This window comes from Coregonus lavaretus, assembly GCF_964263955.1.
Source record: "Coregonus lavaretus genome assembly, chromosome: 21".
Lineage (NCBI taxonomy): Eukaryota > Metazoa > Chordata > Actinopteri > Salmoniformes > Salmonidae > Coregonus > Coregonus lavaretus.
The window spans coordinates 29,502,012-29,526,413 of record NC_140008.1 but is presented as its reverse complement, the minus strand read 5'-3'; the positions used below and the strand labels follow the sequence as shown (position 1 = coordinate 29,526,413).

Sequence of the window (24,402 nt, the reverse complement as noted above, 5' to 3'; positions counted from 1 at the left end):
AGTGTACGGCTAAAAGTGGTCCTATGGACAGATACTCCAATCTCCGCTGTGGAGCTTTGCAGCTCCTTCAGGGTTATCTTTGGTCTCATGTTGCCTCTCTGATTAATGCCCTCCTTGCCTGGTCCGTGAGTTTTGGTGGGCGGCCCTCTCTTGGCAGGTTTGTTGTGGTGCCATATTCTTTAAATTTTTTAATAATGGATTTAAATGGTGCTCCGTGGGATGTTCAAAGTTTTGGATATTTTTTTATAACCCAACCCTGATCTGTACTTCACCACAACTTTGTCCCTGACCTGTTTGGAGAGCTCCTTGGTCTTCATGGTGCCGCTTGCTTGGTGGTGCCCCTTGCTTAGTGGTGTTGCAGACTCTGTGGCCTTTCAGAACAGGTGTATATATACTGAGATCATGTGACACTTAGATTGCACACAGGTGGACTTTATTTAACTAATTATGTGACTTCTGCAGGTAATTGGTTGCACCAAATCTTATTTATGGGCTTCATAGCAAAGGGGGTGAATACATAAAGTGGGGGGGAAAAGTATTTAGTCAGCCACCAATTGTGCATGTTCTCCCACTTAAAAAGATGAGAGAGGCCTGTAATTTTCATCATAGGTACACGTCAACTATGACAGACAAAATGAGAAAAAAAAATCCAGAAAATCACATTGTAGGATTTTTTATGAATTTATTTGCAAATTATGGTGGAAAATAAATATTTGGTCAATAACAAAAGTTTCTCAATACTTTGTTATATACCCTTTGTTGGCAATGACACAGGTCAAACGTTTTCTGTAACGTTTTCTGCTGGTATTTTGGCCCATTCCTCCATGCAGATCTCCTCTAGAGCAGTGATGTTTTGGGGCTGTCGCTGGGCAACGGACTTTCAACTCCCTCCAAAGATTTTCTATGGGGTTGAGATCTGGAGACTGCCTAGGCCACTCCAGGATCTTGAAATGCTTCTTACGAAGCCACTCCTTCGTTGCCCGGGCGGTGTGTTTGGGATCATTGTCATGCTGAAAGACCCAGCCACGTTTCATCTTCAATGCCCTTGCTGATGGAAGGAGGTTTTCACTCAAAATCTCACAATACATGGCCCCATTCATTCTTTCCTTTACACGGATCAGTCGTCCTGGTCCCTTCGCAGAAAAACAGCCCCAAAGCATGATGTTTCCACCCCCATGCTTCACAGTAGGTATGGTGTTCATTGGATGCAACTCAGCATTCTTTGTCCTCCAAACACGACGAGTTGAGTTTTTACCAAAAAGTTATATTTTGGTTTCATCTGACCATATGACATTCTCCCATTCCTCTTCTGGATCATCCAAATGCACTCTAGCAAACTTCAGACGGGCCTGGACATGTACTGGCTTAAGCAGGGGGACACGTCTGGCACTGCAGGATTTGAGTCCCTGGCGGCGTAGTGTGTTACTGATGGTAGGCTTTGTTACTTTGGTCCCAGCTCTCTGCAGGTCATTCACTAGGTCCCCCCGTGTGGTTCTGGGATTTTTGCTCACCGTTCTTGTGATCATTTTGACCCCACGGGGTGAGATCTTGCGTGTAGCCCCAGATCGAGGGAGATTATCAGTGGTCTTGTATGTCTTCCATTTCCTAATAATTGCTCCCACAGTTGATTTCTTCAAACCAAGCTGCTTACCTATTGCAGATTCAGTCTTCCCAGCCTGGTGCAGGTCTACAATTTTGTTTCTGGTGTCCTTTGACAGCTCTTTGGTCTTGGCCATAGTGGAGTTTGGAGTGTGACTGTTTGAGGTTGTGGACAGGTGTCTTTTATACTGATAACAAGTTAAAACAGGTGCCATTAATACAGGTAACGAGTGGAGGACAGATGAGCCTCTTAAAGAAGAAGTTACAGGTCTGTGAGAGCCAGAAATCTTGCTTGTTTGTAGGTGACCAAATACTTATTTTCCACCATAATTTGCAAATAAATTCATAAAAAATCCTACAATGTGATTTTCTGGAGAAAAAAAAATCTCATTTTGTCTGTCATAGTTGACGTGTACCTATGATGAAAATTACAGGCCTCTCTCATCTTTTTAAGTGGGAGAACTTGCACAATTGGTGGCTGACTAAATACTTTTTTTCCCCACTGTATGCACGCACCACTTTTCTGTTATTAATTTATTTTGAATTTTTTGAAACAAGTTATATTTTTCATTTCACTTCAGCAATTTGAACTATTTTGTTTATGTCCATTACATGAAATCCAAATAAAAATCCATTTAAATTACAGGTTGTAATGCAACAAAATAGGAAAAACACCAAGGGGGATGAATACTTTTGCAAGGCACTGTACCCATAACATGATGCAGCCACCACCATGCTGGAAAATATGAAGAGTGGTACTCAGTGATATGTTGTGTTGGATTTTCCTTAAACATAATGCTTTGTATTCAGGACATAAAGTTTCTTTGCCACATTTCTTGCAGCTTTACAAACAGGAATCACAGGATGCATGTTTAGGAATATTTTTATACTGTATAGGCTTCCTTCTTTTCACGCTGTCATTTAGGTTAGTATTGTGGAGTAATGTTAATGTTGTTGAGCCATCCTCAGTTTTCTCCTATCACAGCCATTAAACCCGGTTTCCTTAATCTCCGGCAACTGAGTTAGGAAGGACGCCTGTATCATTGTAGTGACTGTGTGTATTGATACACCTTCCAAAGTGTAATTAATAACTTCACCATGCTCAAAGGGATATTCAATGTCTGCTTTTTTTATTTTTATCACCCATCTACCGATAGGTGCCCTTCTTTGCGAGGCATTGGAAACCCTCCCTGGTCTTTGTGGTTGAATCTGTGTTTGAAATTCACTGCTTGACTGAGGAATCTTACATATAATTGTATGTGTGGGGTACAGAGATGAGGTAGTCATTCAAAAAACAGAGTGAGTCCATGCAACCTATTATGTGACTTGTAGCAGATATTTACTCCTGAACTTATTTAGGCTTGCCATAACAAAGGGGTTGAATACTTATCGACTCAAGACATTTCAGTTTTTCTTTTTGAATTAATTTGTACATATCTCTGAAAACATAATTCCACTTTGACATGATGGGGTATTGTGTGTAGGCCAGTGACCCAAAATCTCAATGTAATAAATGTTACATTCAAGCTGTAACACAACAAAATGTGGAAAAAGCCAAGGGGTGTAAATACTTTCTGAAGGCACTGTATATGTGGGATACACGTTGGGTCTTAGTGGGAATAGTATCATAGACTTTCTCTGTGGTCTGGGTAAGTGTGTCTTACTGAAAGGGATTAAAGACATAATGTGCTCAAGGCCATGCAGACTAAATTATTGATAAGACCTGTGTTCAGAGTTTGTTTCATTTTGAGGTTGAGGCCTGTACAAGCAATAGGGGTAAAACTGCAATGGAGGTACAACTCAACTCCTTATGACAACATTATGAGCAGTGTATAAATGCAACTTTGATTATGAGCAGTGTATAAATGCAACCTTGATTTCTCAGTATCAAACACAATGCATAAATGTCCTGTTTACCTCAGATGTTGATTGGTCTCCTCATCATCTGAGACTACTCCGTTGCACACTTCCCCTGTGGAGAAGCTAGCCTTCAGCTCTACTGCATCAAAGCCCCTCTCCGCTGCCTCCCTCTTCTTCCTCTTCCCAAACAGGCGTCGGAATGGCTGGAATTTGCCCTGCCCTCGCCTATCTGCAGGCGGAAAGAGAAATTATAACCAAAGCCACTAGCCACACACTATAAGCTTATCTCTCTTTATATCACACCCATGGATATGTTTGATTGCATCTAAATGAGTGGGCCGGAGTGTGTGTGAATGTGTGTAATTTACACAAGGTGTGTGAATGGATACAAAAGAACTCCACAGGAGATGAGGTGAAGAGAAAACCTTGGCTCAGTTGATAATACTTACCTTCATTAACAGTAAGTTTATGTGAACTCCTATGTAAAAGCCTAGTAGTGGGACTACTCAGAAGGACATGGTCGAGAACCAACATTCTGATCATATAACAGGCTGAATCATTCTGTCCTGACTGGACTTTTGGGAGTCACTCAGTAAATCACTCCCTCTGACTGACTGAGTCTGTCCTTCTCATATCCAAACATATGTAATCCATAGGTCTACATATAATATCACAACATTCGTTTCACTTGAATAAACATACACTCTTTGGATAATGTAGAGACACAGGAGAGGAGCACTTTGGTTATAGTTCATCCATGAGTTGCTCTTTGATCATGGAGCCTCAACGCGACAGTGCGTTTTTTTATTCTTGCTATGCATAAGCCATAAACAATAAAGGGTTTTGAATTTTGCCACTGCATGAGGGTACATTGATTCCTTCTGGAAGTTTGGTTGCACAAAGGCTTTTTTCTGCATTGTTTACTATCCAGCCTCAACTTATTCTTGTTCTATGGACAGTTAAACAGACACTCCTTTACAAAGCGACTTTAGAAAGTTCATAGTCTCGTGACAGACGACAGTTCAAAATACTATAATACTGTTCATGTTATCGACACAGGAAGGTGTGCTGTGGACTTTTGAGGTTCCAGGTGGTTTTGACTTATCATTGGAGTTTGCACATAAATACTCCTCTATCGTGACGTGTACCCAATTGATTCATAAATCATCCCAAGGAGAGTTATTATACCAACTTCCCTCAAACAGCTGGACTGTAAGAAATAGAACGTTCACCACAACAATGACTCAGTCCAAATCAACCTTGCCCCAAGAAGAAATAAAAAATCCCACCTACAGTATATTTAAGCAATAAGGCCAGAGGGGGTATGGTATATCGGATGTGGCAGGGCTTGAAAACTATTACAGACTACAAAGGGAAGCACAGCCGCGAGCTGCCCAGTGACACAAGCCTACCAGACGAGCTAAACCACTTCTATGCTCGCTTCGAGGCAAGCAACACTGAAGCATGCATGAGAGCACCAGCTGTTCCGGATGACTATGTGATCACGCTCTCCGTAGCCGATGTGAGTAAGACTTTTAAGCAGGTCAACATTCACAATGCCGCAGGGCCAGACGGATTACCAGGACGTGTACTCCGAGCATGTGCTGACCAACTGGCAAGTGTCTTCACTGACATTTTCAACATGTCCCTGACTGAGTCTGTAATACCAACATGTTTCAAGCAGACCACCATAGTCCCCGTGCCCAAGGACACTAAGATAACCTGCCTAAATGACTACCGACCCGTAGCACTGATATCTGTAGCCATGAAGTGCTTTGAAAGGCTGGTCATGGCTCACATCAACACCATTATCCCATAAACCCTAGACCCACTCCAATTTGCATACCGCCCCAATATATCCACAGATGATGCAATCTCTATTGCACTCCACACTGCCCTTTCCCACCTGGACAAGAGGAACACCTACGTGAGAATGCTATTCATTGACTACAGCTCAGCGTTCAACACCATAGTGCCCTCAAAGCTCATCACTAAGCTAAGGATCCTGGGACTAAACACCTCCCTCTGCAACTGGATCCTGGACTTCCTGACGGGCCGCCCCCAGGTGGTAAGGGTAGGTAACAACACATCTGCCACGCTGATCCTCAACACAGGGGCCCCTCAGGGGTGCGTGCTCAGTCCCCTCCTGTACTCCCTGTTCACCCATGACTGCATGGCCAGGCACGACTCCAACACCATCATTAAGTTTGCCGACGACACAACAGTGGTAGGCCTGATCACCGACAACGATGAGACAGCCTATAGGGAGTAGGTCAGAGACCTGGCCGTGTGACCCAGGATAACAACCTCTCCCTCAACGTGACAAAGACAAAGGAGATGATTGTGGACTACAGCAAAAAAAAGAGGACTGAGCACGCCCCCATTCTCATCGATGGGGCTGTAGTGGAACAGGTTGAGAGCTTCAAGTTCCTTGGTGTCCTTATCATGCTCCAAACACACCAAGACAGTCGTGAAGAGGGCACGACAAAGCCTATTCCCCTTCAGGAGACTGAAAAGATTTGGCATGGGTCCTCAGATCCTCAAAAGGTTCTACAGCTGCACCATCGAGAGCATCCTGACTGGTTGCATCACCGCCTGGTATGGCAACTGCTCGGCCTCCGACCGCAAGGCACTACAGAGGGTAGTGCGTACGGCCCAGTACATCACTGGGGCCAAGCTTCCTGCCATCCAGGACCTCTATACCAGGCGGTGTCAAAGACTCCAGCCATCCTAGTCATAGACTGTTCTCTGTGCTACCGCACGGCAAGCGGTACCGGAGCACCAAGTCTAGGTCCAAAAGGCTTCTCAACAGCTTCTACCCCCAAGCCATAAGACTCCTGAACAGCTAATCATGGCTACCCGGACTACTTGCACTGCCCCCCCACCCCATCTTTTTATGCTGCTGCTACTCTGTTAATTATTTATGCATAGTCACTTTAACTCTACCCACATGTACATATTACCTCAACTACCTCAACTAGCCGGTGCCCCCGCACATTGACTCTGCACCGGTACCCCCCCCCCCCCCCCGTATATAGCCTCCCTACTATTATTTTATTTTACTTCTGCTCTTTTTTTCTCAACACTTTTTTGTTGTTGTTGTCTTATTTGACTTTTTTTATAAAAAAATTAATGCATTGTTGGTTAAGGGCTGTAAGTAAGCATTTCACGGTAATGTCTACACCTGTTATATTCGGCACATGTGGCAAATAACATTTGATTTGATATGGCCAATATACCACGGCTAAGGGCTGTTCTTATGCATGACGCAACGCAGAGTGCCTAGATACAGTCATTAGCTGTGGTATATTGGCCATATACCACAAACCCCAGAGGTGCCTTATTGCTATTATATACTGGTTACCAATGTAATTACAAGAGTAAAAATAAATGTTTTGTCATACCCGTGATATATGGTCTGATATACCACAGCTTTCAGCCAATCAGCATTCAGGGCTCGAACCACCCAGTTTATAAAATCGCATAACCAGCAGTTTACTACAAATGCAGAAATAATGGCGGTGATGCTCTGCTCATCATGGCTGCCTACTTGTCCTGTCCTTGTCAGATGGTGTTTTGCACCGTGCTCTACCAACTGAGTCACACAGGAACATCAGTATTACACTAGTGTGTATACACCCTTATGTTATACTAGGGAAATTGTGTTTACATAGCTAGGGCTGACAGTGAGGACTTGTGAAGAGCAGAATCAACAACCTCTGCGTAGTGACTTCCTTACCAATTGAACATAGTCACTACCCAAGCCTGAAGTGGGGTTGTTTCAGATGCATACAGTCCACATTCGAAGTTTCCAAAAGCCAAACGGCAAAAACATTCAATGAGATCCAGGGATATGGTGCAACAAAAAAATGATTTATTCTTCTTATATCTAACAAAAAATGATTCTCCAATCAGCTTAAGGCATAGATTAGTTGACATGAAAATACATAATACGGTCTGTTTCTTTGTATGTATGTATGTATGTATGTACACTACCGTTCAAACATTTGGGGTCACTTAGAAATGTCCTTGTTTTCGAAAGAAAAACATTTTTTTTGTCCATTAAAATAACATCAAATTGATCAGAAATACAGTGTAGACATTGTTAACATTGTAAATGGCTATTGTAGCTGGAAACGGCTGATTTCTAATGGAATATCTACATAGGCGTACAGAGGCCCATTATCAGCAACCATCAGTCCTGTGTATTCGGATCACAAAGAAGAACATTTGTGAGACGCAGACCAAATGAAAAGATGCTGGAGGAGTGCTTGATGCCATCTGTCAAGCATGGTGGAGGCAATGTGATGGTCTGGGGGTGCTTTGGTGATGGTAAAGTGGGAGATTTGTACAGGGAGAAGGGATCTTGAAGAAGGAAGGCTATCACTCCATTTTGCAACGCCATGCCATACCCTGTGGACAGCGTTTGATTGGAGCCAATTTCCTCCTACAACCGGACAATGACCCAAAGCACAGCTCCAAACTATGCAATAACTATTTAGGGAAGAAGAAGTCAGCTGGTATTCTGTCTATAATGGAGTGGCCAGCACAGTCACCGGATCTCAACCCTATTGAGCTGTTGTGGGAGCAGCTTGACCGTATGGTATGTAAGAAGTGCCCATCAAGCCAATCCAACTTGTGGGAGGTACTTCAGGAAGCATGGGGTGAAATCTCTTCAGATTACCTCAACAAATGGACAACTAGAATGCCGAAGGTCTGCAAGGCTGTAATTGCTGCGGAGGATTCTTTGACAAAAGCAAAGTTTGAAGGACACAATTATTATTTATATTAAAAATCATTATTTCTAACCTTGTCAATGACTACATTTCCTATGCATTTTGCTATATTTCCTATTCAAACTCATTTCATGTATGTTTTCATGGAAAACAAGGACATTTCTAAGTGACCCCAAACTTTTGAACGGTAGTGTATATACAGTGGGGGAAAAAAGTATTTAGTCAGCCACCAATTGTGCAAGTTCTCCCACTTAAAAAGATGAGAGAGGCCTGTAATTTTCATCATAGGTACACGTCAACTATGACAGACAAAATGAGAAAAAATATCCAGAAAATCACATTGTAGGATTTTTTATGAATTTATTTGCAAATTATGGTGGAAAATAAGTATTTGGTCAATAACAAAAGTTTCTCAATACTTTGTTATATACCCTTTGTTGGCAATGACACAGGTCAAACGTTTTCTGTAAGTCTTCACAAGGTTTTCACACACTGTTGCTGGTATTTTGGCCCATTCCTCCATGCAGATCTCCTCTAGAGCAGTGATGTTTTGGGGCTGTCGCTGGGCAACACAGACTTTCAACTTCCTCCAAAGATTTTCTATGGGGTTGAGATCTGGAGACTGGCTAGGCCACTCCAGGACCTTGAAATGCTTCTTACGAAGCCACTCCTTCGTTGCCCGGGTGGTTTGTTTGGGATCATTGTCATGCTGAAAGACCCAGCCACGTTTCATCTTCAATGCCCTTGCTGATGGAAGGAGGTTTTCACTCAAAATCTCACGATACATGGCCCCATTCATTCTTTCCTTTACACGGATCAGTCGTCCTGGTCCCTTTGCAGAAAAACAGCCCCAAAGCATGATGTTTCCACCCCCATGCTTCACAGTAGGTATGGTGTTCTTTGGATTCAACTCAGCATTCTTTGTCCTCCAAACACGACGAGTTGAGTTTTTACCAAAAAGTTATATTTTGGTTTCATCTGACCATATCACATTCTCCCAATCCTCTTCTGGATCATCCAAATGCACTCTAGCAAACTTCAGACGGGCCTGGACATGTACTGGCTTAAGCAGGGGGACACGTCTGGCACTGCAGGATTTGAGTCCCTGGCGGCGTAGTGTGTTACTGATGGTAGGCTTTGTTACTTTGGTCCCAGCTCTCTGCAGGTCATTCACTAGGTCCCCCCGTGTGGTTCTGGGATTTTTGCTCACCGTTCTTGTGATCATTTTGACCCCACGTGGTGAGATCTTGCGTGGAGCCCCAGATCGAGGGAGATTATCAGTGGTCTTGTATGTCTTCCATTTCCTAATAATTGCTCCCACAGTTGATTTCTTCAAACCAAGCTGCTTACCTATTGCAGATTCAGTCTTCCCAGCCTGGTGCAGGTCTGCAATTTTGTTTCTGGTGTCCTTTGACAGCTCTTTGGTCTTGGCCATAGTGGAGTTTGGAGTGTGACTGTTTGAGGTTGTGGACAGGTGTCTTTTATATTGATAAGTTCAAACAGGTGCCATTAATACAGGTAACAAGTGGAGGACAGAGGAGCCTCTTAAAGAAGAAGTTACAGGTCTTTGAGAGCCAGAAATCTTGCTTGTTTGTAGGTGACCAAATACTTATTTTCCACCATAATTTGCAAATAAATTCATTAAAAATCATACAATGTGATTTTCTGGATTTTTTTTCCTCAATTTGTCTGTCATAGTTGACGTGTACCTATGATGAAAATTACAGGCCTCTCTCATCTTTTTAAGTGGGAGAACTTGCACAATTGGTGGCTGACTAAATACTTTTTCCCCCCACTAAGTATCCAGACCCTTTGCAATTGATCTCAGGTGCATCCTGTTTCCATTGATTATCCTTGAGCTGTTTCTACAACTTGATTGGAGTCCACCTGTGGTAAATTCAATTGATTGGACATGATGTGGAAAGGTACACACCTGTCTATATAAGGTCCCACAGTTGACAGTGCATATCAGAGAAGAAATCAAGCCATGAGGTCAAAGGAATTGTCCGTAGAGGTCCGAGACAGGATTGTGTCGAGGCACAGATCTGGGGAAAGGTACCAAAAAATTTCTGCAGCATTGAAGATCCCCAAGAACACAGTGGCCTCCATTATTCTTAAATGGAAGAAGTTTGGAACTACCAAGACTCTTCCTAGAGCTGACCGCCCAGTCAAACTGAGCAATCGGGGGAGAAGGGCCTTGGTCAGGGAGGTGACCAAGAACCCGATGGTGACAGAGCTCTAGAGATCCTCTGTGGAGATGGGAGAACCTTCCAGAAAGACAACCATCTCTGCAGCACTCCACCAATCAGGCCTTTATGGTAGAGTGGCCAGACGGAAGCCACTCCTCAGTAAAAGGCACATGACAGCCCGCTTGGAGTTTGCCCAATTAGGCAGCTAAAGGACACTCAGACCATGAGAAACAAGATTCTCTGGTCTGATGAAACCAAGATTGAACTCTTTGGCCTGAATGCCAAGCGTCACGTCTGGAGGAAACCAGGCACCGCTCATTACCTGGCCAATACCATCCCTACGGTGAAGTATGGTGGTGGCAGTATCATGCTGTGGGGATGTTTTTCAGCGGCAGGGCCTGGGAGACTAGTCAGGATCGAGGGAAAGATGAACGGAGCAGAGTACAGAGAGATCCTTGATGAAAACCTGCTCCAGAGCACTCAGGACCTCAGACTGGGGCAAAGGTTCACCTTCCAACAGGACAACGACCCTAAGCACACAGCCAAGACAACGCAGGAGTGGCTTTGGGACAAGTCTCTGAATGTCCTTGAGTGGCCCAGCCAGAGCCCGGACTTGAACCCGATCGAACATCTCTGGAGAGACCTGAAAATAGCTGTGCAGCGACGCTCCCCATCCAACCTGACAGAGAGGATCTGCAGAGAAGAATGGGAGAAACTCCCGAAATACAGGTGTGCCAAGCTTGTAGCATCATACATAATATCATAAATGTGATATTTCAGTTGTTTTGTTTCATATAAATTTGCAAACATTTCTAATAACCTGTTTTTGCTTTGTCATTATGGGGTATTGTGTGTAGATTGATGAGGGGAAAAAACTATTTAATAAATTGTAGAATATGGTTGTAACGTATCAAAATGTGGAAAAAGTGAAGGGATCTGAATACTTTCCGAATGCACTGTATTCCAGGCATTTATATATAAATTCCAGTCGTACTTGATCAAAAGCCTTCTCAAAGTCAGCTAAGAATACCAAGCCTAGTTTCCCAGATTTTTCATAGTGTTCTATTGTTTCCAGTACTTGTCTTATATTATCTCCAATGTATTGTCCATGTAAAAAAATATGTCTGATTAGGATGAATAATATCCGACAATACTTTTTTAATTCTATGCGCTATGGAATTTGTCCGAATTTTTGCATCACAACACTTAAGTGTAAAGGGGCCTCAAATTTTTTTAATGGACTGGATCTTTATATTTACCACTTGGGTCCTGTTTCAGTAGTAATGAAATCAGACCTTCTTGTTGAGTATCTGATAATCTACAATTTTTATAAGAATGGTTAAAACATGCTAATAACGGTCCTCTGAATACATCAAAAAAGGTTTGGTATACCTCAACTGGCATGCCATCTAGCCCTGGAGTTTACCCAGACTTAAAGGCTTTAATTGCATCAATAAGTTCCTCCTCTGTAGTTTGGCCTTCACATGGGTCTTTCTGTACAGCTGTTAATTTTACATTATTAATATAAAAAAAATCCATACAATTAACTTCGGTTAGTGAACATGGAGGAGACTGAAACGAAAACATATGCTTAAAGTACTTTGCTTCCTCTTTCAAAATATTGTTTGGTGAATCATGGGTGACTCCGTAATTTGTAACAAGTTTCAGTAAATTATTTTTGGTAGCATTTCTATGTTGAAGATTTTAAAAAAAAATTGGTGCATTTTTTACCGTATTCCATCCAGTTCGCTTTATTTTTTATAATATATTACACTCAACCTTTCTTGAATAAGTCCCTCCATTTCTTTTTGTTTTTCCTACAACTTATTCTGTGCCTCTATGGTACAGTTTTTATTGCTATCTACAGTGGCTTGCGAAAGTATTCACCCCCCTTGGCATTTTTCCTATTTTGTTGCCTTACAACCTGGAATTAAAATTGATTTTATGGGGGTTTGTATAATTTGATTTACACAACATGCCTACCACTTTGAAGATGCAAAATATTTTTTCTTGTGAAACAAACAAGAAATAAGACAAAAAAAACAGAACTTAAGCGTGCATAACTATTCACCCCCCCAAAGTCAATACTTTGTAGAGCCACCTTTTGCAGCAATTACAGCTGCAAGTCTCTTGGGGTATATCTCTATAAGCTTGGCACATCTAGCCACTGGGATTGTTGCCCATTCTTCAAGGCAAAACTGCTCCAGCTCCTTCAAGTTGGATAGGTTCCGCTGGTGTACAGCAATCTTTAAGTAATACTACAGATTCTCAATTGGATTGAGGTCTGGTCTTTGACTAGGCCATTCCAAGACATTTAAATGTTTCCCCTTAAACCACTCGAGTGTTGCTTTAGCAGTATGCTTAGGGTCACTGTCCTGCTGGAAGGTGAACCTCCGTCCCAGTCTCAAATCTCTGGAAGACTGAAACAGGTTTCCCTCAAGAATTTCCCTGTATTTAGCACCATCCATCATTCCTTCAATTCTGACCAGTTTCCCAGTCCCTGCCGATGAAAAACATCCCCACAGCATGATGGTGCCACCACCATGCTTCACTGTGGGGATGGTGGTCTCAGGGTGATGAGAGGTGTTGAGTTTGCGCCAGACATGGCGTTTTCCTCGATGGCCAAAAAGCTCAATTTTAGTCTCATCTGACCAGAGTACCTTCTTCCATATGTTTGAGGAGTCTCCCATATGCCTTTGGCGAACACCAAACGTGTTTGCTTATTTTTTTCTTTAAGCAATGGCTTTTTTCTGGCCACTCTTCCGTAAAGCCCAGCTCTGTGGAGTGTACGGCTTAAAGTGGTCCTATGGACAGATACTCCAATCTCTGCTATGGAGCTTTGCAGCTCCTTCAGGGTTATCTGGTCTCTTTGTTGCCTCTCTGATTAATGCTCTCCTTGCCTGGTCCATGAGTTTTGGTGGGCGGCCCTCTCTTGGCAGGTTTGTTGTGGTGCCATATTCTTTAACATTTTTAATAATGGATTTAATGGTGCTCCGTGGGATGTTCAAAGTTTCGTTTTATAACCCAACCCTGATCTGTACTTCTCCACAACGTTGTCCCTGACCTGTTTGGAGAGCTCCTTGGTCTTCATGGTGCCGCTTGCTTGGTGGTGCCCCTTGCTTAGTGGTGTTGCAGACTCTGGGGCCTTTCAGAACAGGTGTATATATACTGAGATCATGTGGCACTTAGTTTGCACACAGGTGGACTTTATTTAACTAATTATGTGACTTCTGAAGGTAATTGGTTGCACCAGATCTTATTTAGGGGCTTCATAGCAAAGGGGGTGAATACATATGCACGCACCACTTTTCCGTTATTTATTTTGTAGAATTTCTTGAAACAAGTTATTTTTTTTAATTTGACTTCACCAATTTGGACTATTTTGTGTATGTCCATTACATGAAATCCAAATAAAAATCCATTTAAATTACAGGTTGTAATGCAACAAAATAGGAAAAACGCCAAAGGGGATGAATACTTTTGCAAGGTACTGTATCTGTACTGTTAGTCCTTCTTTTTACTTTGTTAATATGAACTCTTTTGACCTAAATTGCTTTTGTTTTAAAGATGAGTGTTGAATTGCATGGCCTTTAAAGGCACATTTAAAAGTGTCCCATACAATAATGGGACCTGCTATACCTATGTTATGTCGGAAAAGGTCAGTTATAAATTATTCTGTCCTAGTTGAAAACAAGTTATCATACAATAGGCTTTGATAAAATGTCCAATATCCTCTCCCACGTGGAAATTCTGTAAGAGTAATGTATATGCCAATTATTTGATGATCCATTAAGCCAAGTTAGTGCAGGTCCACTTAGGCCATGGCCCAGTGAGTCCCAGGACAGTGGCGGCTCCTGAAAAAATTCTCAGGAGGGGCAATTTTTCTGATGATTTAGGTGACCTACACACATTTTAAAAAAGATATGTCCAGCAACAACATGAAGACAGGGGCAGCATATAAGTCAATACCAGAAGCATTTATTGACTGATCTGGGGAGATGGATTCCAGTTTCTGTGACAGATTATAAATAATCTCTGATGCCTTTGTTATATTAGCTTTTGGTTGAATGTACTGTCGTAGTAAATATATAATGTTATAGCTTGGTCTGACTAAAATCTTGTGCATGACCCATTTTGTGTTGGGCCTTTGTATTCAATACAATGAACAAGAGTCCTATCTTGTCAGCCTTGTCAGCAGGTGGCTAAGGATAACACCCACGCCATAGGTCTCTCAGTTCTTCCAACTCACGAGTTCTTGCCCTGAGGACACACACACACACACCCACACACACACACACACACACACACACACACACACATCATCACTGATAAACACACACACACACACACACACATCATCACTGATAACAAACACACACACACACACACACACACACACACTGATAACAAACACACACACACACACACAAATCCTCTTCTCTTAGGCTGAACATCTGAAGACAGAGAACCCGACTCAGAGCCAATGCAACAGTGACACTAGCCTGGAGGTGACCTCGCCCAACTCATCAGGACCAATCAGAAGATCAGAACTACTAGATTCAACCTACTTCATTTTATTGTATAAAATGTCAGCACACAATGTTTAGGGGCTCTTCTGATAAACTCCCTACGAGTTTGACGAACGGGTCCGTGCACGCGATTCCAGATATCTTTACCTCTGAATAAACTGCCTTATATTATACAATTATCCACCTTGTCCAAAAGTCTCTACTTGGTCTCCGTTCTCCAGTAAACTTGTTTTATCAACAATAGTAAGGTTCAATGACACAGAAAGCAGTTCAATGTCGGGGTACAGAGTCGCTCTCTTACCAGGATCGCGGTCCGCTCTGACCAGGGTGAAGCCGGCCGGCTCCACCTCTCTGTCCGGGACTCTGTCATCCAGCCAAGTCTCCCAGCTGTATTGGGATTCCGCTGCCAGCAGCGTTTTCATTATTTAGTCCGTTCGTAGCGGGTATGTACACGATCAACAAGATCAGTCCAAAACCGAAGATCAGTCCAAAGCAGAATGTTTGCAGAATGTTTGTAAACTAAGTCTACAAATTAAAAACATAAAATAACGCCACACTGCAGGTCGCAACAGAGACGCTGCTAGCCGCCATTGTCTTAGTTACGTTCAACGTTACGTCACGTATGACGAAAGCGCGTAAGTGCAAGCCCACAGACACCCATAGAGAATGTATTGAAAGCTTTGAAATGTGAAAAAAATAGATTTTACATGACAGGCTATGAGAGACTTCTGGGCGATTTTCAACCTGACTGAAATCGCCCAAAAAACGGGCGGGGCCATTTGAAGCACGACTTTAGCCTGATTTGACATTTAGTGGCTGGCAGATCAGACGTGAACACTGATAACTGCTGTTGCCGTGATATAATTGATTAGAAAAAAAATCCCTTCCTTTTCCCGTTTGGCAGTGCGTCGCCCATATCGCCCTATTGAACAAGCCGTCCCTGTCCCAGGAGCTGGGCCGTGGAGGTGGAAACACAAAAGTGTGAGGCTTTTTGGTAAAACACTAGGGTAAACCCTCAGTGGAAATGGACCATTATTAAAGTGTAGGGAGCTCCTAATGTGAACATTAGTGCTCAGCATGTCCACAGAGCATTTTAGATCTGCCAAGTGGTAGAATGCTAGCACACCAGACCAGCTAGGCCACAACAAAACAAAACAATATGATATCTACAGAATCCCCTGCTATAATATTGAGTGATGAAGCTCTACTACAGCGAAGACAGGACACTATATCGACAGCCATGCTCAAGAGAATTTCCTGTTTATCAGAGTATAAAATGCGGTCCCCTGAGTGCAGAAGCTCATCTCTGGAAATGTTAATGGCAGTGTGTACAAGGACACATCACAGTGTCCATCTAATTTCTTCTCTCTATAAATTCATTAGAGATTCACACCCTGAGTCCTAACCTCATAATGCACTTATGGACAAGAAAGTCTCATGGATTAGGAAGCTTGTTGCTCATTTATCTACAAGGCGGTTGCTTATTGCTACCATAACAACATAATGATTACATTACAAGAGCAAAATATAATTTTGTTGGTATTGGCCATGTGAATTATAGACCGATATCCAGGCTTGAAATATTAATTCAGTAAATTACTTTTGTCAAAAACATAAATCATAGTGTACCTACCTACTGCACAACCACAGACGATGCATACCCCTCCACTGGCTCACACTGATAGGGCATGATTTCAGTTGGTCATGATTGAGTCATGACAACAGAGCAGTTTTCATGCCACAGCGTTGAACTGAAGATAAGAGGAGGACCTTTGATTCCAATCTTTGTTGCCTTGTTAGCTTTCCTTACCAGTCAGATATAAACTTCAAGCCATATAATATAAACATTCCCACATCAGGGGTGGTTAGGGGGTGTGTTTTCCTGGATTAGTGCATATGTTCCTATGTTTGTCTGCATGAGCAAAAGCTAAAGAACATACGCTCATCCAAGTACTTTTTTTGCAGGTGCTGGAGTTATGGGTGAATTCATGAAAAATAACAAGGACAACGCTGCACACTGCTGTTCATGCTCCCAGGTGAGACAATTGTTACAATGGTTCGACCCTTAGGTCTTCATGAGCAGCCATGTGTCTGTACGAGCAGCTATGTGTGTATCTATGTCAGTGTGTATGTATGTGTGTATCTATGTCAGTGTGCATGTATGTGTGTGTGTTTAACTACACTAGAATAGTAAACAAACACAAATTTGACATACTAGGGACATTTTGTTAGCCCCCACAAGATGAAATGCTATGTCTAGGGGGTTTAGGGTTAAGGTTAGAATTAGTGTTAGGGTTAGAATTCGGTTTAGGGTTACCAGGCTACTCTACACCACTGTGAAGACAAAAGTATCCCTTTCAGGGCTATAAGTAGCAACCAGTGTGGGATTTCACTCTGCGTGTGTTGCTGCACAGGGTCATTGTGGGAAATGATACAATAAACTCCCAATTGTCATCCCTGGCGGCTGTGTGTTTTTGAGTACTGTGCTGTGTTAAAAGCATCAGCATCCATCTATCCTTAGTGATTCAAATACTATACTGTATGTCGACTCTTAACTCCTGACCATGTAAATCTTATCAAATGTCCACCTTTACATAGACCTCAGACAAATCATAATCTGTCCTCATATCCAATCCACCACATCGGTGATATAATTCAATAACATAATTAGTGGTACCTAATCATTTATTAACAATGGTGCAATTTAGAGAAACAAAGGCCTTAACAGAACAGTGCACCAACCGTTTACCAACAGGATGTCAACAGTGTGCCAGTCTGTTGAACCAGACTGCTGACTGAGCCAACCCTGAGAGACTACTGGGCTCAGCCACTGTGTTTCAGCGTGTGTTATTGAGTAAACGGATGAGCTGCTCCAGCCTATTTATCTCTGACTGTCAGACTGTTTCTCACTCCCTCTGTGAAGTGCTGAGTGTTATTGTACTGTGGCACTGATATCCTATTTCCCAACAGCATGGTCTGCTCTGCTCTCCCAGCATCAGGCCCTGTCCTGCATTGCTTCTGCTCTGTTTCGCTAGCCGGCCCATACTGCACTCACTGCCTCTGGCGTGCTCACATACTCATGAGTGAAACTGTAAAGGACACGTTTTCTGCAGAGTAGAACACTCAGCAGCACTCCACACGTCTACTCTAGCTAGCCGACTCCAGTCTATGAATGGTCCGCATAAAACATCTTGTACATAGTAAAGCTATTACTACTAATATTCTACTCCCAACGCAGACCTACATTTTGAACTACAGCGCAACATTTCATTAGACTGTTTGTGAATGGAGAAAGGAAATGCTTCAAGCCCAAGCATAAAGTGGAGAGATGTGGGCCGTGTATTGATTTACCAAGGCCTGGGCCATAGTCAACTAAAACTATTCTATTGATCCATTTTAATGATTTACTGTAGCTTGTATATTCAATAATCTACTGCCATTTACTGCTCGCTGTCCTGATTCATGTTGTTTTCTTCCCTTTCGTTTTTGTCCTGTCAATTCAATCAATTCAGAATGTATCAGTTCACCATAAGAAAGTAAATATCAATAGGGGATAAAAGAGCAGCTCTTCAAGCAGGAGCATAGTGCAGAAAACACACAGGGTCACGCAGAGGCCTTAGCACATCACACACATCTAAGATAGGTCTATGTAAGCTTTTGATATCAGTTACTGTACTACCCATCACAACACCATGCATTTCTTAAAGAGACACTTAAAGAGAGCTCTAAATATAAGCCAACAAAGGCCTCATTGTATCCTCCTGATGTTATAATTCATTCTAGTCTAAGTCCTGTCTCTTTAAGGCTGTGTCTAAAATCACTCTTGTTTTCCTATTTACCTGGGCTTTCGGATACGGTTACCTCTAAATGAGTTTCTCTGGCGTCCGTAGCCATGGTATCGGCACACCTTGTCTGTGGTGAGAGAAAAAGGGAGTGAACATGGGGGTTGTAGTTGTCTTTAGTGTGAGAGTCCCTTGTCAGGAAGGAAAAAGAGAAGATGCTGTGGACAGAGCAGCACTCACTGAGTGAAGGGAGAAACATGAGAGTTCACGCAAAGGGCGCAGTTTGAATAGAACACTTGTTCCTTGCTCTCCTCTCCCTCTCATCCTCTATCTGGCTATGCTCCTCTCGCCCCTCTTTCGGAGGGTCCCTTGGTGACTAGCTTGTCAATGGCATCGGGAACCCCTCAGAGACCACTGTGCTACACACATTTTGTGTACAAACATCACTGCTATTATAAAGCCAAACAAACACTTAAGATAGCTGGAAAGAGTTTTGCAATTAAATTAGACTAACACACCTTTCAAATGACACCTAACGCACCTTTCAAATCAATATAATCATAACTGAACAAAATCCCAGGATACTCACAGTCACAGTATTCTCTCCCTCTGGCTCTCTCCTCCTCCTCTCCTTCCCTTACTGCAGCTGTGGATAATGTGTTAACTCAGAAGGGAAGCACTTTGTTGCTCCAGACCTGCATTTGATTAGAGATCCTCCACGTAAGCACAACGTGGATAATACTCGTCACACATGACTGCTGTGCTCCCTCAGATCATATCCACATGGTACACCCACCAAGACCCCCACCACTTCTAAAAGACACAATTTAAGAAACATAATGTATCGACATGAAAGATGCTGGTTTTATCTTGTATGTTTGGTAAAACACAAACCACCAGAGAATCTTCAAAACACCTCCATCCCACACACAGCTCTCTGGCTGCAACACCTCTCATCCAACACTTGTCAGTCTCTAGACACCAGCACGTTGTTGAGCCACAGATTTTCAGATGTACAGTGGAAACACATGGTGTGTAAAATTCTAAGCACTTGGGCCGAAAGCCTGGCATGGTGGGGGGGGTAGAGAGAGAGGAAGCATAAGGGATAGAGAAAGAGAGAACAAGATAGAGAGAGGGGGGGAGGGATAGACAGAGAGAGTGATCCATCCCCAGAGGGAGATCCATGCTTCTCCTTCCTGAGGGTGACAGGGTCTAACAGAGCCTCTCAGAAATGTCTCACCGAGAATGGCTCTTTGTCCTGACTGACTATAGTTAGGGCAGAACAAGAAGCCAGAAATCATGTGTGGAGATGTATAAGAAGGAATGTGTTGGAGTATACTGTGTGTATTGATGTGTGCGAGAATGAGTGTGCTATTGGTTGTAAGGGAGTGACTGTGTTAGTGTATAATCGGTATTCATGTAATTGGTGTGGAAGTGTGTATGAGTGTTTGCATACGTGTACAGTAGGTGTGTACAGTCGTGGTCAAAAGTTTTGAGAATGACACAAGTATTGGTCTTCACAAAGTTTGCTGCTTCAGTGTTTTTTGATATTTTTGTCAGATGTTACTATGGTATACTGAAGTATAATTACAAGCTTTTATTGACAATTACATTAAGTTTATGCAAAGAGTCAATATTTGCAGTGTTGACCCTTCTTTTTCAAGACCTCTGCAATCTGCCCTGGCATGCTGCCAATTAACTTCTGGGTCACATCCTGACTGATGGCGGCCCATTCTTGCATAATCAATGCTTGGAGTTTGTCCGAATTTGTGGGTTTTTGTTTGTCCATCCGCCTCTTGAGGATTGACCACAAGTTCTCAATGGGATTAAGGTCTGGGGAGTTTCCTGGCCATGGACCCAAAATGTCGATGTTTTGTTCCCCGAGCCACTTAGTTATCACTTTTGCCTTATGCCAAGGTGCTCCATCATGCTGGAAAAGGCATTGGTCATCACCAAACTGTTCTTGGATGGTTGGGAGAAGTTGCTCTTGGAGGATGTGTTGGTACCCTTCTTTATTCATGGCTGTGTTCTTAGGCAAAATTGTGAGTGAGCCCACTCCCTTGGCTGAGAAGCAACCCCACACATGAATGGTCTCAGGATGCTTTACTGTTGGCATGACACAGGACTGATGGTAGCGCTCACCTTGTCTTCTCCGGACAAGCTTTTTTCCGGATGCCCCAAAAAATCGGAAAGGGGATTCATCAGAGAAAATGACTTTACTCCAGTCCTCAGCAGTCCAATCCCTGTACCTTTTGCAGAATATCAGTCAGTCCCTGATGTTTTTCCTGGAGAGAAGTGGCTTCCTCGCTGCCCTTCTTGACACACCAGGTCATCCTCCAAAAGTCTTTGCCTCACTGTGCGTGCAGATGCACTCACACCTGCCTGCTGCCATTCCTGAGCAAGCTCTGCACTGGTGGTGCCCCGATCCCGCAGCTGAATCAACTTTAGGAGACGGTCCTGGCGCTTGCTGGACTTTCTTGGGCGCCTGAAGCCTTCTTCTCAACAATTTAACCTCCCTCCTTGAAGTTCTTGATGATCCGATAAACGGTTGATTTAGGTGCAATCTTCCTAGCAGCAATATCCTTGCCTGTGAAGCCCTTTTTGTGCAAAGCAATGATGACGGCACGTCTTTCCTTGCAGGTAACCATGGTTAACAGAGGAAGAACAATGATTTCAAGCACCACCCTCCTTTTAAAGCTTCCAGTCTGTTATTCTAACTCAATCAGCATGACAGAGTGATCTCCAGCCTTGTCCGCGTCAACACTCTCACCTGTGTTAATGAGAAAATCACTGACATGATGTCAGCTCGTCCTTTTGTGGCAGGGCTGAAATGCAGTGGAAATGTTTTTTTGGGTATTAAGTTCATTTTCATGGCAAAGAGGGACTTTGCAATTAATTGCAATTCATCGGATCACTCTTCATAACATTCTGGAGTATGTGCAAATCGCCATCATCAAAACTGAGGCAGCAGACTTTGTGAAAATTAATATTTGTGTCATTCTCAAAACTTTTGACCACGACTGTACAGTATGTGCATGGGTATGGATGTATTCATACCCCTTGACTTATTCCACATTTTGAAGTGTTACAGCCTGAATTCAAAATGTATTACATCTATTTTTCTCTCACCCATCTACACACAATACCCCATAATGACAATGGGAAAACATGTTTTTAGACATTTTGGCAAATTTATTGAAAATGAAATACAGAAATATCTCATTTACATAAGTATTCACACCCCTAAATCAATACTTTGTAGAAGCACCTTTGGCAGCAATTACAGCTGTGTCTTTCTGGGTAAGTCTCTAAGAGCTTTCCACACCTGAATTATGAAACATTTACCCATTATTCTTTTCAAAATTCTTCAAGCTCTGTCAAGTTGGTTGTTGATCATTGCTAGACAGCCATTTTCAAGTTTTGCCATAGATTTTCAAGTAGATTTAAGTCAAAACTGTAACTCGGTCACTCAGGAACATTCACTGTGTTCTTGGTAAGGAACTCCAGTGTAGATTTGGCCTTGTGTTTTAGGTTATTGTCCTGCTGAAAGGTGAATTCATCTCCCAGTGTCTGGTGGAAAGCAGACTGAACCAGGTTTTCCTCTAGGATTTTGCCTGTGCTTAGCTCCACTCCGTTTCTTTTTTATCCTTAAATGATTACAATCATACCCATAACATGATGCAGCAACCACTATGCTTGGAAATATTGATGGTGGTACTCAGTAAATGTGTTGTACTGGATTTGCCCCAAACGTAACACTTTGTATTCAGGACAAAAAGTGAATTGCTTTGCCACATTTTTTGCAGTATTACTTTAGTGCCTTATTGTAAACAGGACGCATATTTTGGAATATTTGTATTCTGTACAGGCTTCCTTCTTTTAACTAAGCCATTTAGGTTAGTATTGTGGAGTAACTACAATGTTGTTGCTCCATCCTCAGTTTTCTCCTATCACAGCCATTAAACTCCATTACTGTTTTAAAGTCACCATTGGCCTCATGGTGAAATCCCTGAACGGTTTCCTTACTCTCCAGCAACTAAGTTAGGAAGGACGCCTGTATCTTAGTGACTGGGTGTATTGATACACCATCCAAAGTGTAATGAATAACTTCACAATGCTCAAAGGGATATTCAATGTCTGCTTTTTTTTTCTTCCCATCTACCAATAGGTGCCCTTCTTTGCGAGGCATTGGAAAATCTCCCTGGTCTTTGTGGCTGAATCTGTGTTTGAAATTCATTGCTCGACTGAGGGGCCTTATAGACAATTGTATGTGTGGGGTACAGAGATGAGCTAGTCATTCAAAAATCATGTTAAACACTATTATTGCACACAGAGTGAGTCCATGCAACTTATGTGACTTGTTAAGATTTGTTTTACTCCTGAAGGGGTTGAATACTTATTGACTCAATACTTTTCAGCTTTTCATTTTTTATTAATTTGTACTAATTTCAAAAAACATAATTCCACTTTGACATTATGGGGTATTGTGTGTAGGCCAGTGACAAAAAAAGCTCAATTTAATCAATCTTAAATTCAGGCTGTAACACAACAAAATGTGGAAAAAGTCAAGGGGTGTGAATACTTTCTGAAGGCACTGTATGTGCCTGAGCATATTTTGGGTGTGTGAGTAGAATAGCTTTAGCTGAGCTGACCACATGAATGTATGTTGAGCATGTGTCTGCGTAGCAGTGAAACAGTGTGTGTGTATGTGTATGCGTGTGTGCTGTGGTAGACAGACGTGAGAGCAGAGCTGCAGATGGGATGAGAGAATCACAAGGAGTGGCCATGTGCTCTGCAGAAGCAGAGAGCGAGAGACAGAGATGCCTTTGACAAGGGTACAGCTGCAACACAGTGTGGCAGTGGCATAGCATCACAATGCTGTGTTGCAGTGGAGCTGCTGTGTAGCCACTGAATAGCTCAACATCACTCCACTGTGACACAGGCCTGTGCAATGGCTTCATAGCACAGCTCATTGTCATAAGCACAGTGGGACAGCTAACAGCTAACTTTGTCATAGCTCAATGGCATAGCTCAGTGCCATGATAGATAGCGCAATGGGTTGGCTAAAGTGCCGTAGCGTGACAGCGTAAACAGCTTGTTGTCGAAGCGGACAGACGTGGTGGAACTGTGCAACCCTTTACCTATTTTAGCGGCACAACTTGACAGGGCTGCGCACCACTGCAGAAAAACCTTAGGAAACATCGGTCTGCCTTCTGCACAATGCCTGTCTGTTTTACCCAGGCCAGCGGTGTTGCTGCTGCTGCTGCTTCCTCACTCTGTGGCTTTGGGAGAAAAATACAAACAGAAAGATAAACAGCAGCTTTGGGGTTGTTATTAAAGATATTGGATGGAAATCAGGTATGAAATGGAGGGCAACTAAGGTATTTGAAGGTATGGATGAAGAGGATGAGTGTTGGAGACAAATGCCCTTACTTTAGCACATACCTGTAGCCTCAAGGCACATTTTTAATTGGATTACAATTTGCCTTTATAAAATGAGGAAGCAGTCCTAGTCAGTAGTACTACATGTACTGTAGCAAGGTGGGCGTGGGGGACAAGAAGGACATCGAATCCATAAATTCAGGTCAGGGCCTCTACTTGGTTACAGAATATCAGTTGTTATTGACTACAGTGCCAATAACGTTTGCAATGCTTCAAATTGCATTACAGCAGGGTTGTTATTGTCACATTAACCCCTCTCTTTGTC

The 24,402-nt window shown here is 42.7% G+C and overlaps 1 protein-coding gene across 1 annotated transcript in view; it reads right to left on the bottom strand.

The window, feature by feature from the left end:
* The window catches only part of cracd (capping protein inhibiting regulator of actin dynamics), a gene marked incomplete at both ends in the record, with an annotated part of 29,221 nt that extends 5,324 nt beyond the window's left edge, over positions 1–23,897 (bottom strand). The window contains 2 exons of the mRNA XM_084185460.1: positions 3,517–3,688; positions 23,837–23,897. Of these exons, the coding sequence (XP_084041586.1) occupies positions 3,517–3,688; positions 23,837–23,897 (233 nt within the window). The remainder of the gene's footprint in view (positions 1–3,516; positions 3,689–23,836) is intronic.
* Between the last annotated feature and the right edge of the window lie 505 nt (positions 23,898–24,402).